Source organism: Aotus nancymaae, unplaced genomic scaffold (assembly GCF_030222135.1).
Source record: "Aotus nancymaae isolate 86718 unplaced genomic scaffold, 86718_ANA_hifiasm-v0.15.2.pri h1tg000012l, whole genome shotgun sequence".
In the NCBI taxonomy this organism is placed as follows: domain Eukaryota; kingdom Metazoa; phylum Chordata; class Mammalia; order Primates; family Aotidae; genus Aotus; species Aotus nancymaae.
The window spans coordinates 7753091-7773949 of NW_026988423.1; the positions used below are offsets into that span (position 1 = coordinate 7753091).

General features: G+C 38.9%; 1 protein-coding gene and 1 long non-coding RNA gene across 5 annotated transcripts in view; one reads left to right on the top strand and one right to left on the bottom strand.

Annotated features, from left to right (window-relative positions):
• Nucleotides 1-20859, top strand: part of LOC105719249 (uncharacterized) — a 287306-nt gene that overhangs the window by 255339 nt on the left and 11108 nt on the right. For both annotated transcript variants that reach the window (XR_001107938.2, XR_010342392.1), the window contains one exon: nt 12313-12360. This is a non-coding gene — a long non-coding RNA (uncharacterized LOC105719249). The remainder of the gene's footprint in view (nt 1-12312; nt 12361-20859) is intronic.
• On the bottom strand, nt 5365-20031 carry MMP8 (matrix metallopeptidase 8). Of its 3 annotated transcripts, XM_012455157.2 has the most exons (11): nt 19812-19902; nt 16537-16602; nt 15969-16213; nt 15158-15306; nt 14945-15070; nt 12009-12170; nt 9840-9957; nt 8839-8972; nt 8142-8295; nt 7339-7442; nt 5365-7037 (listed from the first exon to the last, which is right to left on the bottom strand). In XM_012455157.2, exons 2-11 carry the CDS (start codon nt 16567-16569, stop codon nt 6934-6936), a joined length of 1329 nt encoding a protein of 442 aa, XP_012310580.1. In that variant the 5' UTR covers nt 16570-16602; nt 19812-19902; the 3' UTR covers nt 5365-6933. The 3 variants fall into 3 exon arrangements, with proteins under 3 accessions (XP_012310580.1, XP_012310575.1, XP_012310588.1); XM_012455152.3 differs by lacking the exon at nt 16537-16602 and having other exon boundaries at nt 19812-20031; XM_012455165.3 differs by lacking the exon at nt 16537-16602 and having other exon boundaries at nt 6947-7037; nt 8179-8295; nt 19812-20031.

A 20859-nucleotide genomic window follows, 5' to 3' on the forward strand; every position in this document is an offset into this window, starting at 1 on the left:
TGTAGGAAATCTGGCTTGACTGGAACAAAATATATATGTAGGCAGCCATGGGAGATAGGATGGAGGGTCTCATGGAGAAGACAGCTGACTGGGAAGATGAAGCGTCATAGAGGTCATGGATGATGAAGGCCAAAATTAACATTAGAAGTGAGAGTATACTTAGTGAGAGCCTTTTGAATTATTTTCAATATATTCTTCTTTACTTGGGCTACTTTTAGGTGAAGGAATACTATTAGTTACAGCAATGTTCTCTCTGACCTGTCCTCCCCTTTTCTTCTACCAATTACTAAAATTTTCTTCCCTTTCTTCCCAAATGTTAACTCTTCAACTGATAGACCTTTCCAAATCTTCCTTGTCTATATCCTAAATAAAATTTCTATGACGTAGCTGAAGGACTTGTAGGCTCTAAGTAGATATATACTTCCTTTGCATGTAAAACTCATCCCAATTATAAATCCTGTTTCAGAAATATTATTATTTACTGTTTTAGTATATGTATATAGTTTTAACGGTTTAATTGACCTCTGGAGAGATGGGATGAAGGGCAGTAGGCAGACATGATTAAGATTTGTGTTATACTGGTATTAAATACAAGTATGCTCATTGTATTATTCTTTTGTGTTTTTTAAACTCTGAAATATTTCAGAACAAATATAAAAATAATAGAGTTACCAAAAAAAAGGGAAGTCAAATGTTGCTATCTTGTTATAATGAAAAAGCATCTCTCTTCTCCAACCTTGCACTCTTTCAAGTCCTGCTCCCAGAGGCAACTTCTTTAAATTATTTTTATAGCTTTTAATCCTTATGTTCAACTCCACATTTGTAAATAGCATGCTATGCTACTGTTTCTCAAGTTTTCAAAGTTAAATGTTATTATTAACATCTTCCTATGGAAGAGAAGGACTCGACACTCCTTCCACTTTCCTAATTTGGTTATAGGAATGTTTTAAGCCAGTAATTAGTGTTCATACAATTATGACCTTTAAATATTATTCACAAGAGAGCCATGTCATATACTATGATGACATCTCCTTTCTTTCTTTCTTTTTCTTTTCTTTTCTTTTTTTTTTTTGGAGATGGAGTCTCGCTCTGTCACCCAGACTGGAGTGCAATGGCACAATCTCGGTTCACTGCAACCTCTGCCTCCCGGGTTCAAGCGATTCTCTTGCCTCAGCCTCCCTTGTAGCTGAGACTACAGGCATTTGCCACCATGCTTGGCTAATTTTTGTATTTTTAGTAGAGACGGGATTTCACCATGTTGACCAGGCTGCTTTCGAACTCTTGACCTCAGGTGATCCACCTGCTTCAGCCTCCCAAGGTGCTGTAATTATAGGCATAAGCCACCGTGCCCGGCCTTACATCTCCTTTCTTGTATAACCTTTTTTCTCTGCAGGTGATAGTTGAATTTATTTTTACATGTTAATTCTTTACCAAATTCTTCAATAGAACTCTTAAACTCTTCTCAGAATAACCAAACATGACAAGAAATTTAGCAGCAGTTTTTGCCCTTGAACTCATCCCTCTGAGACCCCTTGCTCGCCTTCTCCAGTCTGGGTCTGTGGCAGAACTGTCATCCTCTCATCAACCAGAGAACTCTGTGTTAGACTTCTGCTTACTAGGTTTAATTTCTACCTATGTCTTGATTTGCTCCCTTGTTTTGATGCAACTTATCCCTCAGGAGTTTTCTAAGAAAGAATATAAGGAAAATGAATATTCTGAGTTTTGTCATGCCTAAGAATGCCTTTTATTCCATCCTCACACTTGATTGAGAGTATGACTAGATACAGAATTTCAGTCTAAAAGAAATTCCCCTGAGAAAAAAATAATGAAGATTCCATTATTTTCCAGACTCTAGTGCTGCTGTTGAAAAGTTTTATACTCTGATTCTTGATGTTTTTCTTTTGAAGGATTTTGGAAATCTTCTCTTTACCTAGGTATCTGTAAATTTTATAATTATGACCCTTGATGTAGGTCTTTTGTATTAACATTTGGACAGTAAGTGGGCCCTTTTTTCATGGAAACTTCAATTTAAGATAACTTTCCAATATAGCTTCATTTATAATTTCTTCCCTTCATTCTTCCTTTCTCTTTTCAAAATGTGTATCTGTTGGACCTCCTGGACTGAGTCTTTCTGCTTCTAATATATCCTATTTTCTAGCAACTTAACTTTCCAGGTCAACTATTGAGTGTTTAATTTCAGCTGTGATATTTAATTTTCAAGAACTTTTTCCAGTTCTGAGTACTCATTTACATTTTTAAGCTTTTGTCTTTTTTTTTTTTGCATTTTGTTAGTTTTTTTGGATGTAAAATATGTCTTATTTATGTTTTTAAATAAATTACTAAATAAATAATACATAATTCATAACTAAATAATTAAATAAATAAATAAGACATACTTTACATCCAAAATTATATTCTTATATTTAATTCTTATATTTATTTATTTGTTTAAATAAATAAAAGAAGGCATTATGGTCTGTTACCCAAGCTCAAATGCAGTGGTACAATCAGGACTCACTGCAGCCTCAAACTCCTGGGTTCAAATGATCCTCCTGCCACAGCCTCCCAAGTAGCTGGAACTGTAGGTGCATGCCACTGTGTCCAGCTAATATTTTTATTTTTATTTTTTGTAGCGTCAGGTTCTCATTATGTTGCCCAGTCTGGTCTTGAATGCCTAGCCTGAAGCAGTCCTTCTGCCTCAGCCTCCAAAAGTGTTGGGATTATGGGCACAAACCACTGTACCCAGCCTCTTCTTATTTTTAAAGAATGTTCATGTTAAGTATGCTTTAGTTTATTTTAGCATTTTCTTTTGCTTCTAGAATTGTGTCTAGTTCCTCAAAGTCTGTCTTTTGGTCTCTGTTTTTCACACTGCAATCTTTTCAGAAATAATTGGTGACTTTGCAATGTGCAATCTGCTTAAGAATGAGAGACAAGAAAGCAGGCTGGAAGCTCTCATGTGTGTAGGCAGGGCTGGTGAATTGATGACCTTCACTGCAGGGAGGTGGGGCACATCCCACACCCTTCATGTGATATATTAGTCAGGATGAGATCTGGTTGAATGTAACACAAAAACCCAAAGTAACAGATGCTTAGGTAAATAAAAATTTATTTTTGCCTCACATTAAAAAAAAATGCCCAGATTTGGAAGCCTAGGGTTTGTATAACAGCTCCATATCGTCAGGGATAGGCAACTTTGCTATACCACTCTCAGTATCTACTTTGCTATATCACTCTCAGTGCAATGCTTCATGATCTACATGCCATCTCAACCCTTAGCCATTATATCTGCATTACAGTCAGAAAGAAGGAGGAAGGCAGAGAAAAAGTAGTTTTCCAGAAGCCCCACACAACATTCTGCTTACACATTTTGGCTAGAAATAATCACATGGCCATATCTAGCCGTAATCATAGCTATAAGCAAGGCTACAAAACCTAGTCTTTTAGCTGGATGCATTGTTACCTCAAACAAAATTGGAGTCTCATTGCAGAAGAAGTGGAGAGTGGAGGTCAAGATAGGTCATTAGTAGCCCTGCCACATTGAGATTTCTCCAGTGTTGGTATCTGTAAATTTTTTTTTTTTTCTGGAGCTACTAAGTTACTCCAGAGAAAACTCATGCAATTTCCCATCATTTAAATCTCCAAGGAACCAAACTGTAGGAGATTCTACTGATGTCGTCTGTCACATACCCCCAGCATTAATTTAGTTGCAGAAGGGGTGGACTGGTTTGTGTAACTCACTTTGGTCTGACAAAGTGCAAAAGTAATTGTAATCACAATTACTTTTGCATCAACCTAATACAACTTTAAGCACAGGCTGTGTGTCTTTTTGCTTTCTGCCCAGAGCACTGAGATGCCACCAAGCCTGTCAGGCCAGCATGAGAGTACAGCCTGGAACTGCAAAGAAGTTAACACTCTCAGGGACCATTCTCATCCAATGGGGAATGGAAACTAAGGGATGAATGTTCCAGCCTCCTGCTCACTGGAGATGTGAACAATTGGAAGCTGGTCTACAGGCTTCTCAGAGGCCCCTGGTGGAATTGAGCTTCAATTGCTCGTAGCAGAAACCTTGATAACACATCATTGTATTGGCTTTTCCTCCTTCCCTGCCTCACTCTGCTTGCTGCCTCATCTTGGGACTGTGTCCTGAAAAAAAATTAATAACCACTGTCTTAACTTAGGCTTTGCTTTTGAAGAAATTCAACCTAAGATATATAGGAATCTCATTATTGAAATTCTAAGCTTAGACCAGGCATGGTGGCTCATGCCTGTAATCCCAGAACTTTGGGAGGCCAAGGCAGGAGGATCACTTGAGATCAGGCATTTGAGACCAGCCTGGGCAACATAGTGGGACCGTATCTTTACAAAATAAAAATAACTGGGCATGGTGGTGTGTGTCTGTAGTCCCACCTACTTGAGAGGCTAAGGTAGGGGCATCGCTTGAGGCCAGGGGGTTGATGCTGCAGTGAGTTGTGATTATACCACTGTACTCCAGCCTGGGTGACAGAGCAAGACCCTGTCTCAAAAATAAATAAATAAACAAAAAATAAATACGTTCTAAACTTACATCTTTATATCTCTTGTGCTCGTTCAAAACATCAATGTAACAGCTGGAAAATACTACATGTTGTCAACAAAAGAATTTTTTTTAAAAGGAATAACTCTTTGAATTCTTTATTATACTTCATTTTGTAGTTGATTGTCTATGACTCTGTCAAATGTGGTTAAAAAATAATATGAGATCAGTTCTCATCTCAAAGATGTATAGATGAGGTTTGAGCCAAGAATCTATCATAGTCAGCTAGCACAACTAGCAGGTGTTCTGAGAAGATAAAACATTCATTTTCATGCCTGTAGTTTCCTAAAACTTTCAAAACTAGCATTATAGAAAGTTTTAAAAAACACGGTAGTTTGAAATTGATTCTAAGATTAAAAATGGAATATTCAATTCTTATAGGTCCTTTTGCACTTGTTACATTGATGTGATGAATTGCTTATACGTCTCTCTCACTTTCCTTAGCAGCACCCCTGACATATAATTAATAGTAGGTAATTAATTAATTCTTGCTGAATAAATCAATGAATGTAATTAGAGTACATACTAGTATCAGTTTTCTTATTTTGTAAAATAAGTTGCCAATAATGTATTAATGACATTTTTGAGGATCTCAAATATTTATAAAATATTTTGGACACTGTGAAGCAGTATCTAAAATTTATTATCAATATTATAATAATTCTGACACAAGAATAAATGGCTGCAAATATACCTAAAATTTGCTATTCCTTTTTATACTTTAGGTGGTACTTATGTGGTGATACTTATGTGGTGATACTTTAAGAAATTAGAAGCAAATCACAACTCAGTCATTTAAAATAAAAATCTTTAATTTGAACTTATTTAATAGATTTTTTAAATTTTCGAACCAGATTAAAGATGCCAAATTAATTATCTGTGAGATTTAAAAACTTTAACAGAAAAAGAAAATAGGAGGTACTAGTGAGAAATATACTTTACAGTCCACATATTTATTGCATAATAATCTATATTATATTCTAATAACAGCAAATATACCATTATAATGATTTTAACATCTGGACTAGCTAGACATGGTCCCATAAATCCTACAGTTCTTAACAAAAAACCCATCCATTAGCAAACTTATGTGTCTAAGCTCAGTTTAATGCAACTTAATGAGACATTGAATTTTATGCAGTAAACCCCAGTTATCTATAGTGTGTGCCCTCCTGAGTACCCCAGGAAATAAAGAACTGAGGAATATCAGATCCACCCAGCCCATTTATTTGGACTGTAGAAGAAAAGAGCCAGGAGGATGGAGGAGAGGAAGTAATGGTCTCTTGCGGCTGCTCTACTGGGAAGATGCCTAGTAGTCCTTAGCAAGGGCTCCACATCAGCATTCTGTGTTGATTCATTTTCGTAAGTGTAGATGCACTGTGTTTAGTACATCGTGTCTAAGGTTGCTGTAACAAAGTACTGCAAACTTGGTGGCTTAAAACAAAAGAAATTTATTCCCTCACAATTCTGGACGATAGAAGTCTGAAATCTGCAGGTGTCAGCAGGGTCATGCTTAAAGGCTATTGGGGGGAATCCTTCCTTGCCTCTTCCAAGCTTCTAGTGGTGGCTTACAGTCCGTGGCATTCCTGGCTTGGAGATATGTCATTCCAATCTCTGCCTCTGCCTTCACATGGACTCCTCCCCTAGGTGCCTATGTCTCTTTTCTTCTTATAGGAACAACAGTCATAATGGTGACTCTGAGAAATAAGGCCCACCCTAATTCAGTATGACCTCACCTTAACTAATTCATCTGCAAAGACCCTGGTTCCAATTAAGCTCACATTCATAGGTACCTGGGGTTAGAACTTCAACATATCTTTTATGGGAGACACAATTCAACCCACAAAATATATCATCCATATTTCTTTCCAAGAGTAGAAAACAGCAACAGCACCACATTTTCTGTAAAGGCAAAGGGTACTGTCTAGATTGCTTATAACCCTTACTTCTAACCAAAATCTAGTTCTAAATTGCATGTAGAAGATATACATAGGGCATTTAAAGAGAGAGACTGAGGTATATATGAAGTCGGATAGGCAAATAATAAGATAATAAATTTTAGAAGTCAGACATATAAGTATTGAAATAGTAAATATTGAAGTGACAAAAGGCTTACTTTCCTTCTCTTTGATGGATTCACTAATTTAAGATGGAATGTGTAGGAACTGATTAAGCCTCTGCAAACAGTGGAATATTCCAAACATATTTTACTGAGAACAGGCAGAATGGATACAGTGATGGCAAACAATGACTTAATATTGAGAAAAGTATAAATAGGACACAGTGTAATGAATATGCATACCAAACTTCCCTTCCACATTCTGAAAATGGATAAAACCATCTTTGATTTTGCTTCAGCTTTATCTGCAGTTAAGCCATTTATTGCCTCTAGCAACTCTGGTAACTCTCTGAGCACTAAGATCAAATGCATAATATAGTGGTCCACTGAAGAAAAGGAAGAAGTCTATAAAAAAAAGAGAGACGGTTTATTGAATTAGCTTATAGACGATCTCAGATGTCTTCAGTTAGAAAACCCTGCCCCTGTTCCAGCATAACATTCAAATGCAAACATACTATTTAAAAAGTTTAAACACCAGGTGTGATGGCTAATGCCTATAATCCCAGAACTCTTGGAAGCTGAGGCGGGAGAATTGCTTGAGGCCAAGAGTTTGAGACTAGCCTGCGCAGCACAGTAAGACCCTATCTCCTCTACGATAAACAAACAACACATTTATTAGTTTTTTTTTTTTCTTTTTTCTACTTACGTTCTTGCTGGAAAACTGCATCAACTTTACTTTCTATTCCTGGAAAGATATATGATATGCTTTGGGGATAACCTGGTTCCATGAATTGCCTTTGGTTATCATATCTGGTAAAAACAAAATGTCACCCGATTTAAGACCAATACAGAATATAATAAAAATAATTTTTTAAAATTGTATGTAAGTTACAAAGTCTCCTCACGCATATTTTTTCATTCAATTCTCATAGTGTTCTGTTTACTAGGATTAAGAATGGTTAACTTCTCTACCTGAGGGTACATATTTATAAAACTTACAGGTATCATTAATTCTAAAACAGGCTTCTGGTAGTGGACACACTGTTATTTTTTCCAAAGTAAGCTTATGTTTTCAAAGTTTTACTTAATTGGTATATAGTATAACTCCTTCTGTGTGTGTATATATATAAACGTACATAATAGGTTCAACTTGGGAACCAAATTCTGCAGGCTATCTGGATAACATTTGCTGGTATGTGTCCAAATTTAACTCATAAGTGAGAATTAGCCGAAATCTTTCTTTGTATCTCACCCTATCTCTTTGTTAAGGTTTTCTTTGTTTCATGATGCAGAATCCTCAATACTATTGTGTAGACATTTTAATTTTATAAAAATGAAAATTTTCAAAAGCCATGGTAACATCAGTTATCCTGTAAAAGAGAATATATTCTCAGTAAAACCCATTAAAGACTACCTAGATTGTTTTAAACCTTCAAATACTCGAAGGTTTGTAGACAGGGTAGAGAAACACAGATTTCAACCTATAATTGAAAAAACAGTTTACATCACCTCCAGAATTGGTCATTTACAAAGAAGTATGTTTTACTTCTGTAGAAGACAGCTGCATCAATTGCTTGGACACTGCTGGGGAAGCCATAGTTTGATATATCCCTGGGGTAACCTTGCTGAATGTCATAGCCACTCAGAGCCCAGTACTGGTTGCCTGTCAATGATTCAGGTTAAATGTCAAATAAGACTTTTCCATTTTTACAAAATAACATATATATATATCACTTCTTGGTCTTGCACATAGACATGAAAATGGAACAAATAGTCTTCAAAAGATGAAGATAATAAAGTTAAGTTCAGGGGGGCTGTGACAGACTTAATGGTTTCCCAGAACCTATAAAAAATTAAAACTTCTTAGCAAGACATTCAGGGCCCCACAATTAGATACCTTAGTTTGTGTGACTTTTATACCTAAACCAAATTACAGCCTTGAGGAGTCTTAGAGAGTTATATCTGGGATGAGGATGGAAGTATGCTAACAACAGTCTAGTGTGGTCTCATTTTGTTAGAGAGGAAACTGATGGCTCAAGAGCAAATAACCCACTCAAGTTCACACAGTAGTTAGTGGTTCTGATGGGGCCCAACCCTAGTCTTCTGCAAAAGCCTGGACAGCATTGGACCTGGAAGGGACCACAAAGAAGTCCTGCCCCCTCCCTGCAGGCAGAATAAACATAAGATGAAAACTTTAGGAAGTTACCTTTAAATAGGAAAACAAGATCCCTGTCAAAATCCTCATAAGCAGCCTGTATACCCGTTGGAAGGGATGGCCAGAATAGAGAAATAAAATTCATTTCGACTCTTTGTAGCTGAGGATGCCTTCGCCAGAAGTACCTAACGAAACATAAGGAAACACACACGCACACACTTACATAGTCTAAGTAGGCAGTTCCTGTGACTTTCAGGCTAGTGATGGTCCTTGTAGGATTGCTGGGAGAATAGAATAATCTAATTAATGTAAAATTCCTAGCACGGTGACCATCATATGGCTAAGCTTTATGGTGATACTGTTCATCTGGTGAGTACTTCACAGTTTTCAGAGGAGGTTTCAGGAGTGATCTTATTTGATTACATTTGTCATTGTCCTGCCTTTGCACATTGAAAAATCTTACTTTGTAGTATCTTTCATTATTGCTCCCACTAAATGCTGAGAACATATTGATAAAAGCAACAGCACATACACTCATCCTGTAATTGCACAGTCACAAAATAACCAATGGACAAATACAAATTTCACTCAGTTAGATGATTTGCTGCATAGTTAGTCAAGCAGTAGGTCCCATTTACTTGACTGATTATGGATGGAACTGAATGGTGCTTTGGTGCTGAGTAAACTTAACTATGGGATTCCCAAGCAGCGTAGCCCATGTCTATTTACATCACCAAAGGCATCTGAATGTTTGTTAATGTTTTCATGTTTTTTTTTTCCTGGATATTTTGAGTTACCCAGAAAATACTTGATTGCATAAATCCAGTATAGACATAAAAATAGTACAAATCGTCTTTAAAAGATGAAGATGATAAAGTTCATCTCCGGGGCCTATGATAACCTTAATGGTGCCCCAGAACCTATAAAAAATTCCAATGAGAAGTACAGGTGTAGAATTCAAGGAAAAGGTGACTAACGTTGACCTAATTTGAATCCAGTTTTAAGGTATGTTAGTAAGAGGAATCAAAGAAAGAAATATTTCAATTTTATACTTGTCTTTAAAGAAAAATATTTCTCCACGGAGTGTGGTGATAGCATCAAATGTCAAGCTGGGGTCGCAGGGTCTGGGTGTGCTTGGTCCAGTAGGTTGGATAGGGTTGCTTGAAGGTCCTGAAAAAAAATAAAAGGTCTTTTTTATAAGCATAAGTCCAGTGTGACTCTTGGGTACATCAGAGACTTCTCAGAAAGGTGAAGGGTCTTCATGTGAAGAAAAGTGCTACCAGACCATACCATAAAGTATGAAAGCAACTGTGTATTTCATCTTTTTAAAGTTTTTGTTTGCTTATTAAAAGGAATGATGGTTTTCAGGGTCAGTTCCAGGTCAAGCTGTGAAGTAAAGAAATTTGAATTCTATGCTCCTTCCCTCCTTTTTAAATTCTAATCCAATCCTTCTCTGACTTCTTAGTTCCTCTTTCTTATTTTTTGGTCACTCAGTATCTATTTCCTCTCTTCTCACAGAAATCCACCTTCAGAAAAGAATATTAGCCTTTTACTCTGTAGCATACATCTAAGTCAAATTTTAGCAATATTTTTTCTATAAGTATTTGAATTTTAATGTTTTTTTCTCACTGTGGAATGAAAGGCTATAATAATAGTTAACATAAAAACATTGGTGAACAAAATAAGGGGGTGTTGCTGGGGTGGGCAGGAGGAAGAAGTTGGGGAATAGAGACAGTTAGGGTAGGCTCATCATTTCTGAAAAATCTACAATCACAAAACAGTTCTCTGGTTGTGGCACCCTGGCATGCTTGCTTGATTTCATAGTGCTGTCCCACCAGAGAGGGGAGAGAGTGTTTCCCAATTCCACTCCACTCTGTTCCACTCCATTCAATTCTATTTCACTCCAATCCACCATTCCATTTCATTCCATTCCATTCCACACTTTTTTTAGGGAGCAGTAAATCCCTTATTGGTTTCTTTTTTTTATTCACAGCCAACTAGGGAACAGAAGGACAAGCATGAAGAGAGATGTAATGAGCTTATTCAGGCAATATGGCAAAAGGCCCCTATACTCATCTTTGAAACGTATCAGTAATGCCTTAAAAAAAAGTTTCTTTTTCCTCTCAATACTCCACTACCATTCCCCTTCTCCTCCCACAGACAACTGTGTTAGTATGTTCATATATATATTTTTTGTTTGCATGTTTCTTGAAAATGCCTTGCTTTGTTTATATACATTTTAAGTTTACATAGACTTACATATTGTGTAATTTAATTATTACATTGTGCAATATATCTCATTCTGTTTCTTTTTTCACAAAGCACAAAGTTTTAAAGACCCATCTATGTTGTTGCCATATATGCATCTAGTTCCGTGCTTCTGACTCCTGCACGTCACTTCATGGTGTGCAGCCACCACATTTTATCTTTATAGTCTTCTCCTAATAGACCCCCAGGTGCCTTCCAATTTCCACCACCACAAACAACATGGCAGTGAACATCTTTGGCATGATTTGTACATATCCCCTTATGGACCTATATGAGAATTTCTTTGAGAAATACATCTAGGATCAGGATTGCTGCAGGAAAAGGGATAGTCATGTCTTTTAAAAATATTTAAAATTGGGGCCAGGTGCAATGGCTCACGCCTGTAATTCCGGCACTTTGGGAGGCTAAGATGGGCAGATCACTTGAGGTCAGGAGTTCAAGACCAGCCTGGTCAACATAGTAAAACCCTATCTCTACTAAAAATACAAAAACTAGCCAAGTGTGGTGGCAGGCATCTGTAATTCCAGCTACTCAAGAGGCTGAGGCCGGAGAATCACTTGAACCTGGGAAGCGGAGGTTGCAGTGAGCCAAGATCGTGCCAGTGCACTCCAGCCTGGGCAACAGAGTGACACTCTGTCTCAAAAAAATAAAAAATAAAAAAAGGAATATTTAAAATTGGAAATCATAAAAAAGAAGAAGAAAATCCCCACCATCCAAAGACAATAACTGGGAACCACTGTAGTGCATTTCTTCCTAAACTTTTTTTCTTTTAGGGCGGCAATAGAGGCTTAGCCCCCAACACCCTATTTGTTAATACTATATTACTGGGGAATTTCAGAGTTCAGTTTTATGGAAACTGCAAGAAGTGCAAAGGAAGAGATATTCAGATACTGGGAGTGTCCGTCTATTCCCAGGTCCCACCATGTACTGCAACAGTCTTTAGAAGATCTTACCGTAGATGGCCTGAATGCCATTGATGTCATCTTGAGGGAGTGAGTAGGTGCTGGGTTCCCTGAAAGCGTAGTTGGGATACATCAAGGCACCAGGGTCAGAGGAGTGAGAAAGCCCCAAAGAATGACCAAATTCATGAGCAGCAACAAGAAACAAGTTGTAATCTGAAATGCAAACATGGATGGTAAACAGCCCATTGTGAATCCCAGGGTGGCAGAAACATGATCTCAAGGAGTGCAAACTGCAAGCCAAAACTGCTCAGGGAAGTAGCCGTTCCCATGGCTGTCTTTTTCATCTTTCTTTCAGATACCTGAGAAAGCAGACATTGGGAAGAATCAAGATAGGTGGGGATAGGTGAGTATGAACTTCTTATAAACTCTTAGAACCCAGAAAAGCTGCATTTATTCCTATTCTCACACTTTACAAATGTGCATCTGTGGCCTGGAGACATGATGGCAGAGCCATCATGAATTTGGAAACCCTTCTCCTCTTGTGCTCCCACACCCAGCATCTTGAGTGTCCCAGACCCTCAGCCTCATGAGTAGACTCCCAGTGAGCAAGTAGTTAAAGAGAAGCCAGCCCAACAGTGGAGTAGCCTCAGTGCAGGGCTGGCTCACGTTGGCTCCCTCATCACCCACAGCTTAGCACCAGCTCTTCTCTGTTTCTGAGCTTTCCAAGATGCTCTAGGAATTCTCTAATGGAGACGGACAAACCCTACCTCTTACTGCTCCCTTTCTCTATGTTTTAATTTCCATGAGCACAGTGCCGTTCACAACTGGAAACTTAAAACCTTCCAAGGATCTCAATTCCTATCAAATAAAGCCCAACCTCTTTTGCCTGGCCTTCAAGACCTCCTCCACTTGGCTCCAGCAGATATTTGAGTGTTTGCCTTTTGATGTGAATCCTTGAGTCCAGCCAGTCTACATGCTGCCTCACAAACCCCGATGCATTTTTGTACATGCCTACTTTTTTTTTTAAAAGCCATTATTGTAGAGTACCTACCACATATGAGGCAATCTAATATTATTTAATCCTCACAACATTTTTCTGAAGTTTTGTTAGCAATATTTCTACTGTAAAGTGACTGATGCCCATAGATTTTGAATAGCTTGTACTTGGTCTTGCAACTAGTAAGTGACAGGTTGGGGTCAAATCCAGGTATAATGACAAGATCCATGCTCTTTACTAAAATGTTCAACATCCAGTTGATAATTAGCCTACTAATATTCTCCCCATGCTCTAAAATTTCCTTTCTTATCATCACATCCTTCCAATTATACATTCATGAATGCATTTCAGAAAAACATATTTGAAGGCCTGTAATATCGTGAGAGGAACTGTGGGCAATTTGTTGTGGTTCTCTGCTCTACAGGGAGTATGTAGTCTAGAAAAGGAGACGTGTGCAAACAACTTGAAAGCACAGAATGAGTGGTGATAGAGAAGGAGATACAAAAGCTGTCAGAATTCTGCCCAGGAAGTTCTCATTTCCAGCCCAAGAGAAGATAGAAGGTGGCCTTTAACATACATAGCATGGCAAGATGAGAGAGATTTTAAAAGCTGGTTCTTGGGGCATAGGAAGAGTATTTTAGGGAGAAGAGACAATGCTAGCAAATGTGAGAAATCTAAAAAGCATAGGGTGTGACCTAGAAACAGTGAATGTACGATGTGGGTATTAGCCCAATGTGAATGGTGTATGTGAAATAAGAAGACAAGCCAAAAAAGACAAGGATGAAAAATCACCAACGGCCTTCAATACCAAGTGGAGGTATTTGGACCTTATTTGGTGCAGAATGTGTAAACACTGAAACTTTTAAGCATGAGCGTGATATGATCCAAGATAGGCTTTCTAAAAACAAACCCTGCTGCAATCGTAGGAAAAAGTAGAGGGAGCACAGACTAGAGAAGAAGAGTCCAGCTAGGAATCTAGATCATTAGTTCAAGTAAGAAGTAATGATTATCTGAACTAGTGAAGAGGGCAATAGGAATGTAGAGGAGTGGAGAATTGTTACCTATCTTTGGCTACACACAGCTCCTAGCATATGGACGTAGGTAGAATAGACCCTCATAATATACCCATGTTGAGAAAATGGCAGGAGGAACAGGTGCCCAGCAAAAGTAAAAGATGCCTTTCTGATTATTTCCTAAAAGTGCCCTCTGGCATATTGTTACCCCATGTTTTGGGAAGTACCACATGGTCTGGGTATACCTGTCCTCAGCCTCGTTTCTTCCCTTCAGGCAGCACAGTCCTTCTTAAAAGGAGCCTTCTCCTGAAAGGACTGGCTTGCTGCACAGAGGCATACCACTGAAAAAGGGCTCCACGAAGATGAACTAACTAGGTGAGAGAGAAGGTGGCTGCTCTTTTCTAAATAGACTAATTTCTAAATGAATTTCCCAAAAAAATGGAAAAATAGGCTCTTTTCAAACATCACTATATTTGGGAATATGAAAATAAAGATATACCCTAAAGCAGTGGTCAGCAAGCTTTCTCTGTAAAGAACCAGATAATAAGTATTTTAGGCTTTGTGAGCCAAATGATCTATGTTGCAATTACTCAGTTTGCCGTTGTAGAGTAAAAGCAGCCACGGATGGTATATAAACAAATAAATGTGACCCTGTTTCAATAAAACTTTATTTATACAAACAGGGGCCAGGTAGGATTTGGCCATAGTAAATAGTTTTCTGATCTCTGCCCTGAGAAGTAAGGTCAGTAATCATATCCAGTGTTTTTTTGTTTGTTTGTTTTGGTTTTGGTTTTGGTTTGTTTGTTTTAACCCAAACTGACTTAGTATTTGAGGTAGCAAAAATTTCAAATGATTGCTTTTTGTGAGTTTGAAATATTATGATACCTTTATTTTGTGTGTGTGTGTATGTGTGTGTATTCTAATCTGGAAGAGGTTAATTCAGAAGCTGTGTGTGGACATAATCTTGATTAACTTACTTTTGGAGGTACTGGTCCAGGTTTCTTCTGCATCAAAATGAACATCTCCTCCAATACCTTGGCCTGGCTGAAAGGCATGTGCAAGGATTCCATTGGGTCCATCAAATGGAGAATTGTCACCATGATCTGAAATAAGAAAGTTTGTATTAGATCCTTGCCAAGCTTCAGGTTAGCCAAAGAAAGCAAATCTGAACATGACTGCTTTGCACCTACCTCTGTGGAAAAAAGCAATGCTGATATTTGCCTCTCCCTGTGAGATCCTGGTGAAGGTGAGAGATGACGCATTACTCCAGACTTTAAAGGCGTTCCCAATAGCTGTTTCTACCTCAGTCTCTGACAGCTGTGGGGTATAGTTTATAATCCTTCAAAATGAGAGAATGTATGAAGAGTTAAATATTATTTAGAACAGTAGTCCATCAACAGATGAGTTGTTCTATTTTGAAGTGAGTTGCATCATGATTTGATGCCACTGGAGAGGATAAGGAGGGAGTACAGCTCTCAGGGTGGAGGACAGATGTGGCTTCTGAACAAGTTAATAAATGTCTATAAACCTCAGTTTCCTATTCATAAAATGAGGATACTAAAATAGTATCCCTCTCATAGGGCTGTTGTGGGGATTAAATACATGTAAAGCATTTAGTTCGTTACTTGTCAAATAGTAGTATTCCACAAATATTAGATATTATTATTATTATTAAGATGTATGAAAGGAGGGAATAGATTCTCTCCAGCAATGATTCAGCCTTTGTTGGGTCCTAAAGTGAGTGCTTAGAGAGATCGCCTAACATTGCCATAGTCCTCTTTAGGTTGCTGGAGAAGGAAGACTAAAATGGCAAGCTTTGGAATGGAAAGAACACATGGTATCTCCACATTTTCATTCTCATTCACTCTCCACACTCTCCAAGGGCAGGAATATTTATCTACTTGTTCCTAGTGTATCCCAACACCAAGAACAGTATCTGTCATACAAGAGCTCAGTCAATACCAGATGAATGAGTGAATTCTGAAACCCTAGAAATATCACCTGTAGGTCAAGTTAGTTTGTTCCCACTTGGGGTTTCCTGGGGTTATCATAAAATCACCACTGTCAGGCACTCCACAGCGAGGCTGTTTCATCATCTCCAGAGTTTCCGCATTTGGCTTCCCCGTCACATTCAACCCAAAAAATCGCTGCATTTCTTTAAGCTTTTCAACAATCATATTAATGCTGTTCTTCCTTATAGACTGATACTGGTTGCTTGGTAATTGGTAGAACTTTTCCAGGTAGTCCTAGACAAAGACCAGCACATAAGTTCTTGCTGTGAAAGTACTTCCAGTTTTCTGGTCATTTTGCAACCCTTTCTAAGTTACCATAGAGGTCTAATAACCTGAGAACCACAGGAACAATAACACAAATTAATTTGTAGGTTGACTTTGAGAGAACAATGATTTAGAAAGAACAGTTTCTCCATTCAGCGCTCCAGTTAATGATTATGCATAAAAATAGGTGTCTCATAAGGGATGAGGGTCACATCACACAGGTGCTACTATACAGTGCTACTATACAGTCAGGAGTCTGCCTTCTTGTTTTTATAAAAAAAATTAGAACTAACATTAATTGACTTCTCTCGAGGTATTTGTTGCATCAATGCAGTTCCTCTTTCTTATCCTCTTCACTACTGTAGAAAAGGCTTAATTATTCTCATGAACAAATGGAGGCACAGAGAAATAAGGAATTTTCCAAGTGATGATCCAGGTTTTAACTCACCATGTTGCCTCTGAAATGAGAACTGATAATTTCAAAAGAATTCCAAATATCTTTTAGGGAAATACCAGTATCGATATTAGCATTTTATTCACCAAGGTAACTCTTTGGAAGGGGCCAACGTTCCTTTGGAAGTGTTAAATTAAGTTTAGTCAAAATCCAAAATGTTTAGCCTAAAAATTACATATTTTGTTTGACTTAAAAGTTTCTTCATGCATAGTGAACTGTAACCCAACTAGACCTCATGCTGCCTGTGAACACCTGTCATCTCGTCAGTATCTTAGTCCATTTTCTGTTACTATAACAGAATATCTAAAGCTGGGTAACTTATACATAAAAGGGGCTTATTTTATCTCACAATTCTGGAGGCTGGGAAGTCCAAGATCAGGTGACTGCATTTGGTTGGCTTCTCAGAGGGTCTTGTGCTGTGTCATAACATGGCAGAGAAATGGAAGGGGAGTGAGCACGTGTGAAAAGGGGCAAAACACAAAGGGCAGTCCCTCTTTATTTATTTTATTTTATTTTTATTTTTTTGAGATGGAGTTTCACTCTTGTTACCCAGGCTGGAGTGCAATGGCACAATCTCGGCTCACTGCAACCTCCGCCTCCTGGGTTCAAGCAATTCTCCTGCCTCAGCCTCCCGAGTAGCTGGGACTATAGGCGTGCGCCACCATGCCCAGCTAATTTTTGTATTTTTTAGTAGAGATGGGGTTTCACCTTGTTGACCAGGATGGTCTCGATCTCTTGACCTCATGATCCACCCGCCTTGGCCTCCCAAAGTGCTGGGATTATAGGCGTGAGCCACCGCGCCAGCTGTCCCTCTTTATAATACCCATTCTCTTCATAACTATTCCAGTTCTGCAGGAACCAAAACCTACTCCAGCAGGAATTAACCTAGTCCCACAAGCGTGTCATTCATCTTTCTTAATGACTTAAGTACTTCTTAAAGGACCCACTGTCACACTGGCTACCAAATCTCTGGCACATAAATTCAAGGGACACACTCTAACCACAGCAGTAGGTGACACTGACCAGAGCATACACTTCTGAATCAGACAGGTTCGGGTTCAAATCTTAACTCTGCTATGAATTAACTGTGAACACTTGGATACATTATTTATCTGATTTAAGATTCATTTTTGTCTCTGAAATGGAAATAATAATGCTCCCCCCACCCCAGTAGGGGTTCTTGTGAGGATTGAATGAGGTATTTGTGAAATGTGTAGCAGTTGCCTTGTGCAGAATAAGCACTCAGTGGACTCTGCATTAATCCTACCATTGTATGAGATAACCTCCCCTACCAAAAACGCAAAATAGTAATGCCTTCCCCAAACTGTAATGTTAAGAAAACTGTGCATGAGAGATTTGTGACAGAATTCCCTTGTGTTTCTTAAAAATTTGGCCTCATTTTCATACTGTGAAACAATAGAAAAATTATTGGTCTGCTTTTATAATGCTTCCAAAAGTTTATAAACAGTCCACAATCTGAATCTGGTGCTGGGAAATATGATTATACTATGAACTGATTTCTAGTTCATTATAATCTCCCATCCTCACATTCTCTTCTACATCTGGAAATTTTGGTGGCAAAGAAAATGCCTATGTGGAAGCACCAGACATATAGTAACTTAATTGCAGATATCTTAGAAGGAAAATTATTAGATAAATGAGAAAGAAAATGATATCATTTCATAAATAATACCATGTATTCTAAAAAATTTTCCAAGCTAGCTGTAGCTCTACTGTGGGTAACCCCCCATATAGGTACCGAGGAAGGAGAGCTAAGCAGAATCCTGGCACAATTAAGGCCTGAAGAATATCTCAGTTATTTCCCTTTATATAATCCACTGTATATATGAGTTCATAGAATGAGTGCCTAAAGAATATCTTGCCACTCAGTTATTTCCATATATATATATTTATATATATATATAAACTATATCTTAGTTCATAATCAGAGGAATGCCTAGAGTAGACACGGTAAGGAGCATTAATTAAGGAATAAACAGCTTATGGTCAGAGGAATGTCTGGAGCAGGCACAGTGCAGGGCATTATTCAAGGGAAAACAGTTATACCAGGACAAGAGTCCATGGCCCAGGCGGCAGCATTCAGTATCCTAAAGATACCCACTGTACGGCAGGCTTGGGGCAAGAGACACTCCTCCCTGATAAAGGAGTTGTAGGACCTTGCTCCAGTTCTTGTGGAAGGCTGCCCTCAGACCGGCAATCCCTCGAGCATCCGAGGGCTCAAAGCCCTTCCACGTAACCGCACCTTGGTGACTGTGAACTTTGTCAGGTCTTGTTATTGTGCTGCCCAAAAAGCATCCTCCTATAGAACTCATTGGAAGCTGCCAGCAGGTAGTGGTAGACCCTGACAGCTCTGTCACTGCTGTGGACTTAAGCATCCTCCCACAGATCTTCTTAGGAGTAGCATGCCCATAGATAGAGGTATTGCACACTGCACCCTCTTCACTGCACACGGCCCACCTCCATGCCTTGGTGACCTAATGGGGGTGGACCCCTTACTGCACATGGCCCGCTTCCTTGCCTCGATGACCTAATGGGAATGGACCCCTTGCTGCACACTGTCCACTTTCTAGCCTAGGTGACCTAATGGGAGTGGACCCTTTGTTTTATTGCTCATGACCCTATCACTGTCCTTAAAGAGGACTTCACTCACTGCCCTGCCCCCTAACCTATACACAATAAATACAGATGCTTCTGGACATTCCAGGCCTTGCCTGTCTCTGCTTATAGGTGGTGTGGCCCCCCATGAGCCCAGCTGTGTTTTCCTTGGTACTTCTGTGTCCTGTCTCTTTATTTCTCAGATCCTGCGCCTCAGCACAGCATAAGGGACTCCCCACGACCCTGTGGGGCCCCTAGCCCTACATTCTAAAGCAGCATTTTCCCAGACTTTAAAAAAATCAGCTTGTTTTCATGTCCAGCTTTTAAAGGCCTAGTCCTTACCAGCTTGGAACCCTCCAAATCACTAAAAGAAGATGTTCAACCTCAAACTAATCTAGATAATTTCTTTCAGGCTGTTTTAACTAACAAGAGAAAACAACCCACACTATTTCCTAATAATCAGCAAATCAGCCACCACCTAACTGATAGTTCATTTACCTGAACGATTTTTGTATCTTTCTCCTTAGAAGATACAGGAAAGGCCTTGGAAATCTGCACATGGAGTAAGAGCAGAAATGGAAGCGTCTTCAGACAGAACATGATCTTCTCTTCAAACACTACCGACCCTGGCTTTCTCTTTGCCCTTTGGGGTAGGGCCCTTCCCTGGCGAGCACCCTGAGGTTCACAGGATCATGTGCCACTCACAGCTCTCTTTCGGTCCTCTTTAAAGCCATGTCTTAAACAGTTGTTGCATCAGGAATATGAAGCAACATGGGTTAATTACACTCTGACAGTTTTGCAACTTTATAATGTGATTTAGTATCCCAAAATGGGGGAGTCTTTCAACCCTCCAACTTTCTGCTCTTTGCTTTGGGTGTTTTAGTTATTTACTTTTACAAAATTGGTCAAGGAAAAGGAAGAGGAGACTAATCCTGAAGTTACATGGATGCATTTTCTGGTTATTTAAGATGCTGAGGCTGAATTAACTTATGCAGGGGAATGTTCTGAGGTTTGTGGTAGATATCTTGGGACCAAGGAGCCCAACTAGAGAATCTCAGTACTTATCCTCCCCACTGTCTGTGGGGAGAATGAGTGACTGAGTGTGCTATTACAAAGCAGGCTTTGTACAGGGGCCTAGAGCTGCTTCTGGAGGATGTGGTTTGGCATCAATGTATTAGAAAATCCCTAGTCTATAAGCCAGACTTTCCATGGAAAAGATATAGAGAACAATACTGATAATGATAATAACGAACATTTGCTAAAAATTTATGATTCCCAGACTTTAGTACTGCACCCCAATTCATCTTCACACAGCTTTGGGAGGGAGATGCTATTACTGTCTCCATTTTACAGATAAAATCAAATCTAGAGACATTTAGATGACTTGTTTAAGTCACATGCTTAGTTTGTGGAGGAGCCAGGGTTCAACCTCAGAGGGTATGTTTAGAGAGACTGAGCTGGGGGCTACTACAGGCTCTTCATGGGAGTCTCCCGCTTGAGTCTCTGGCTGGCCTATAGTGGAGCAGTAGCTCTAGGCCTGCAACAG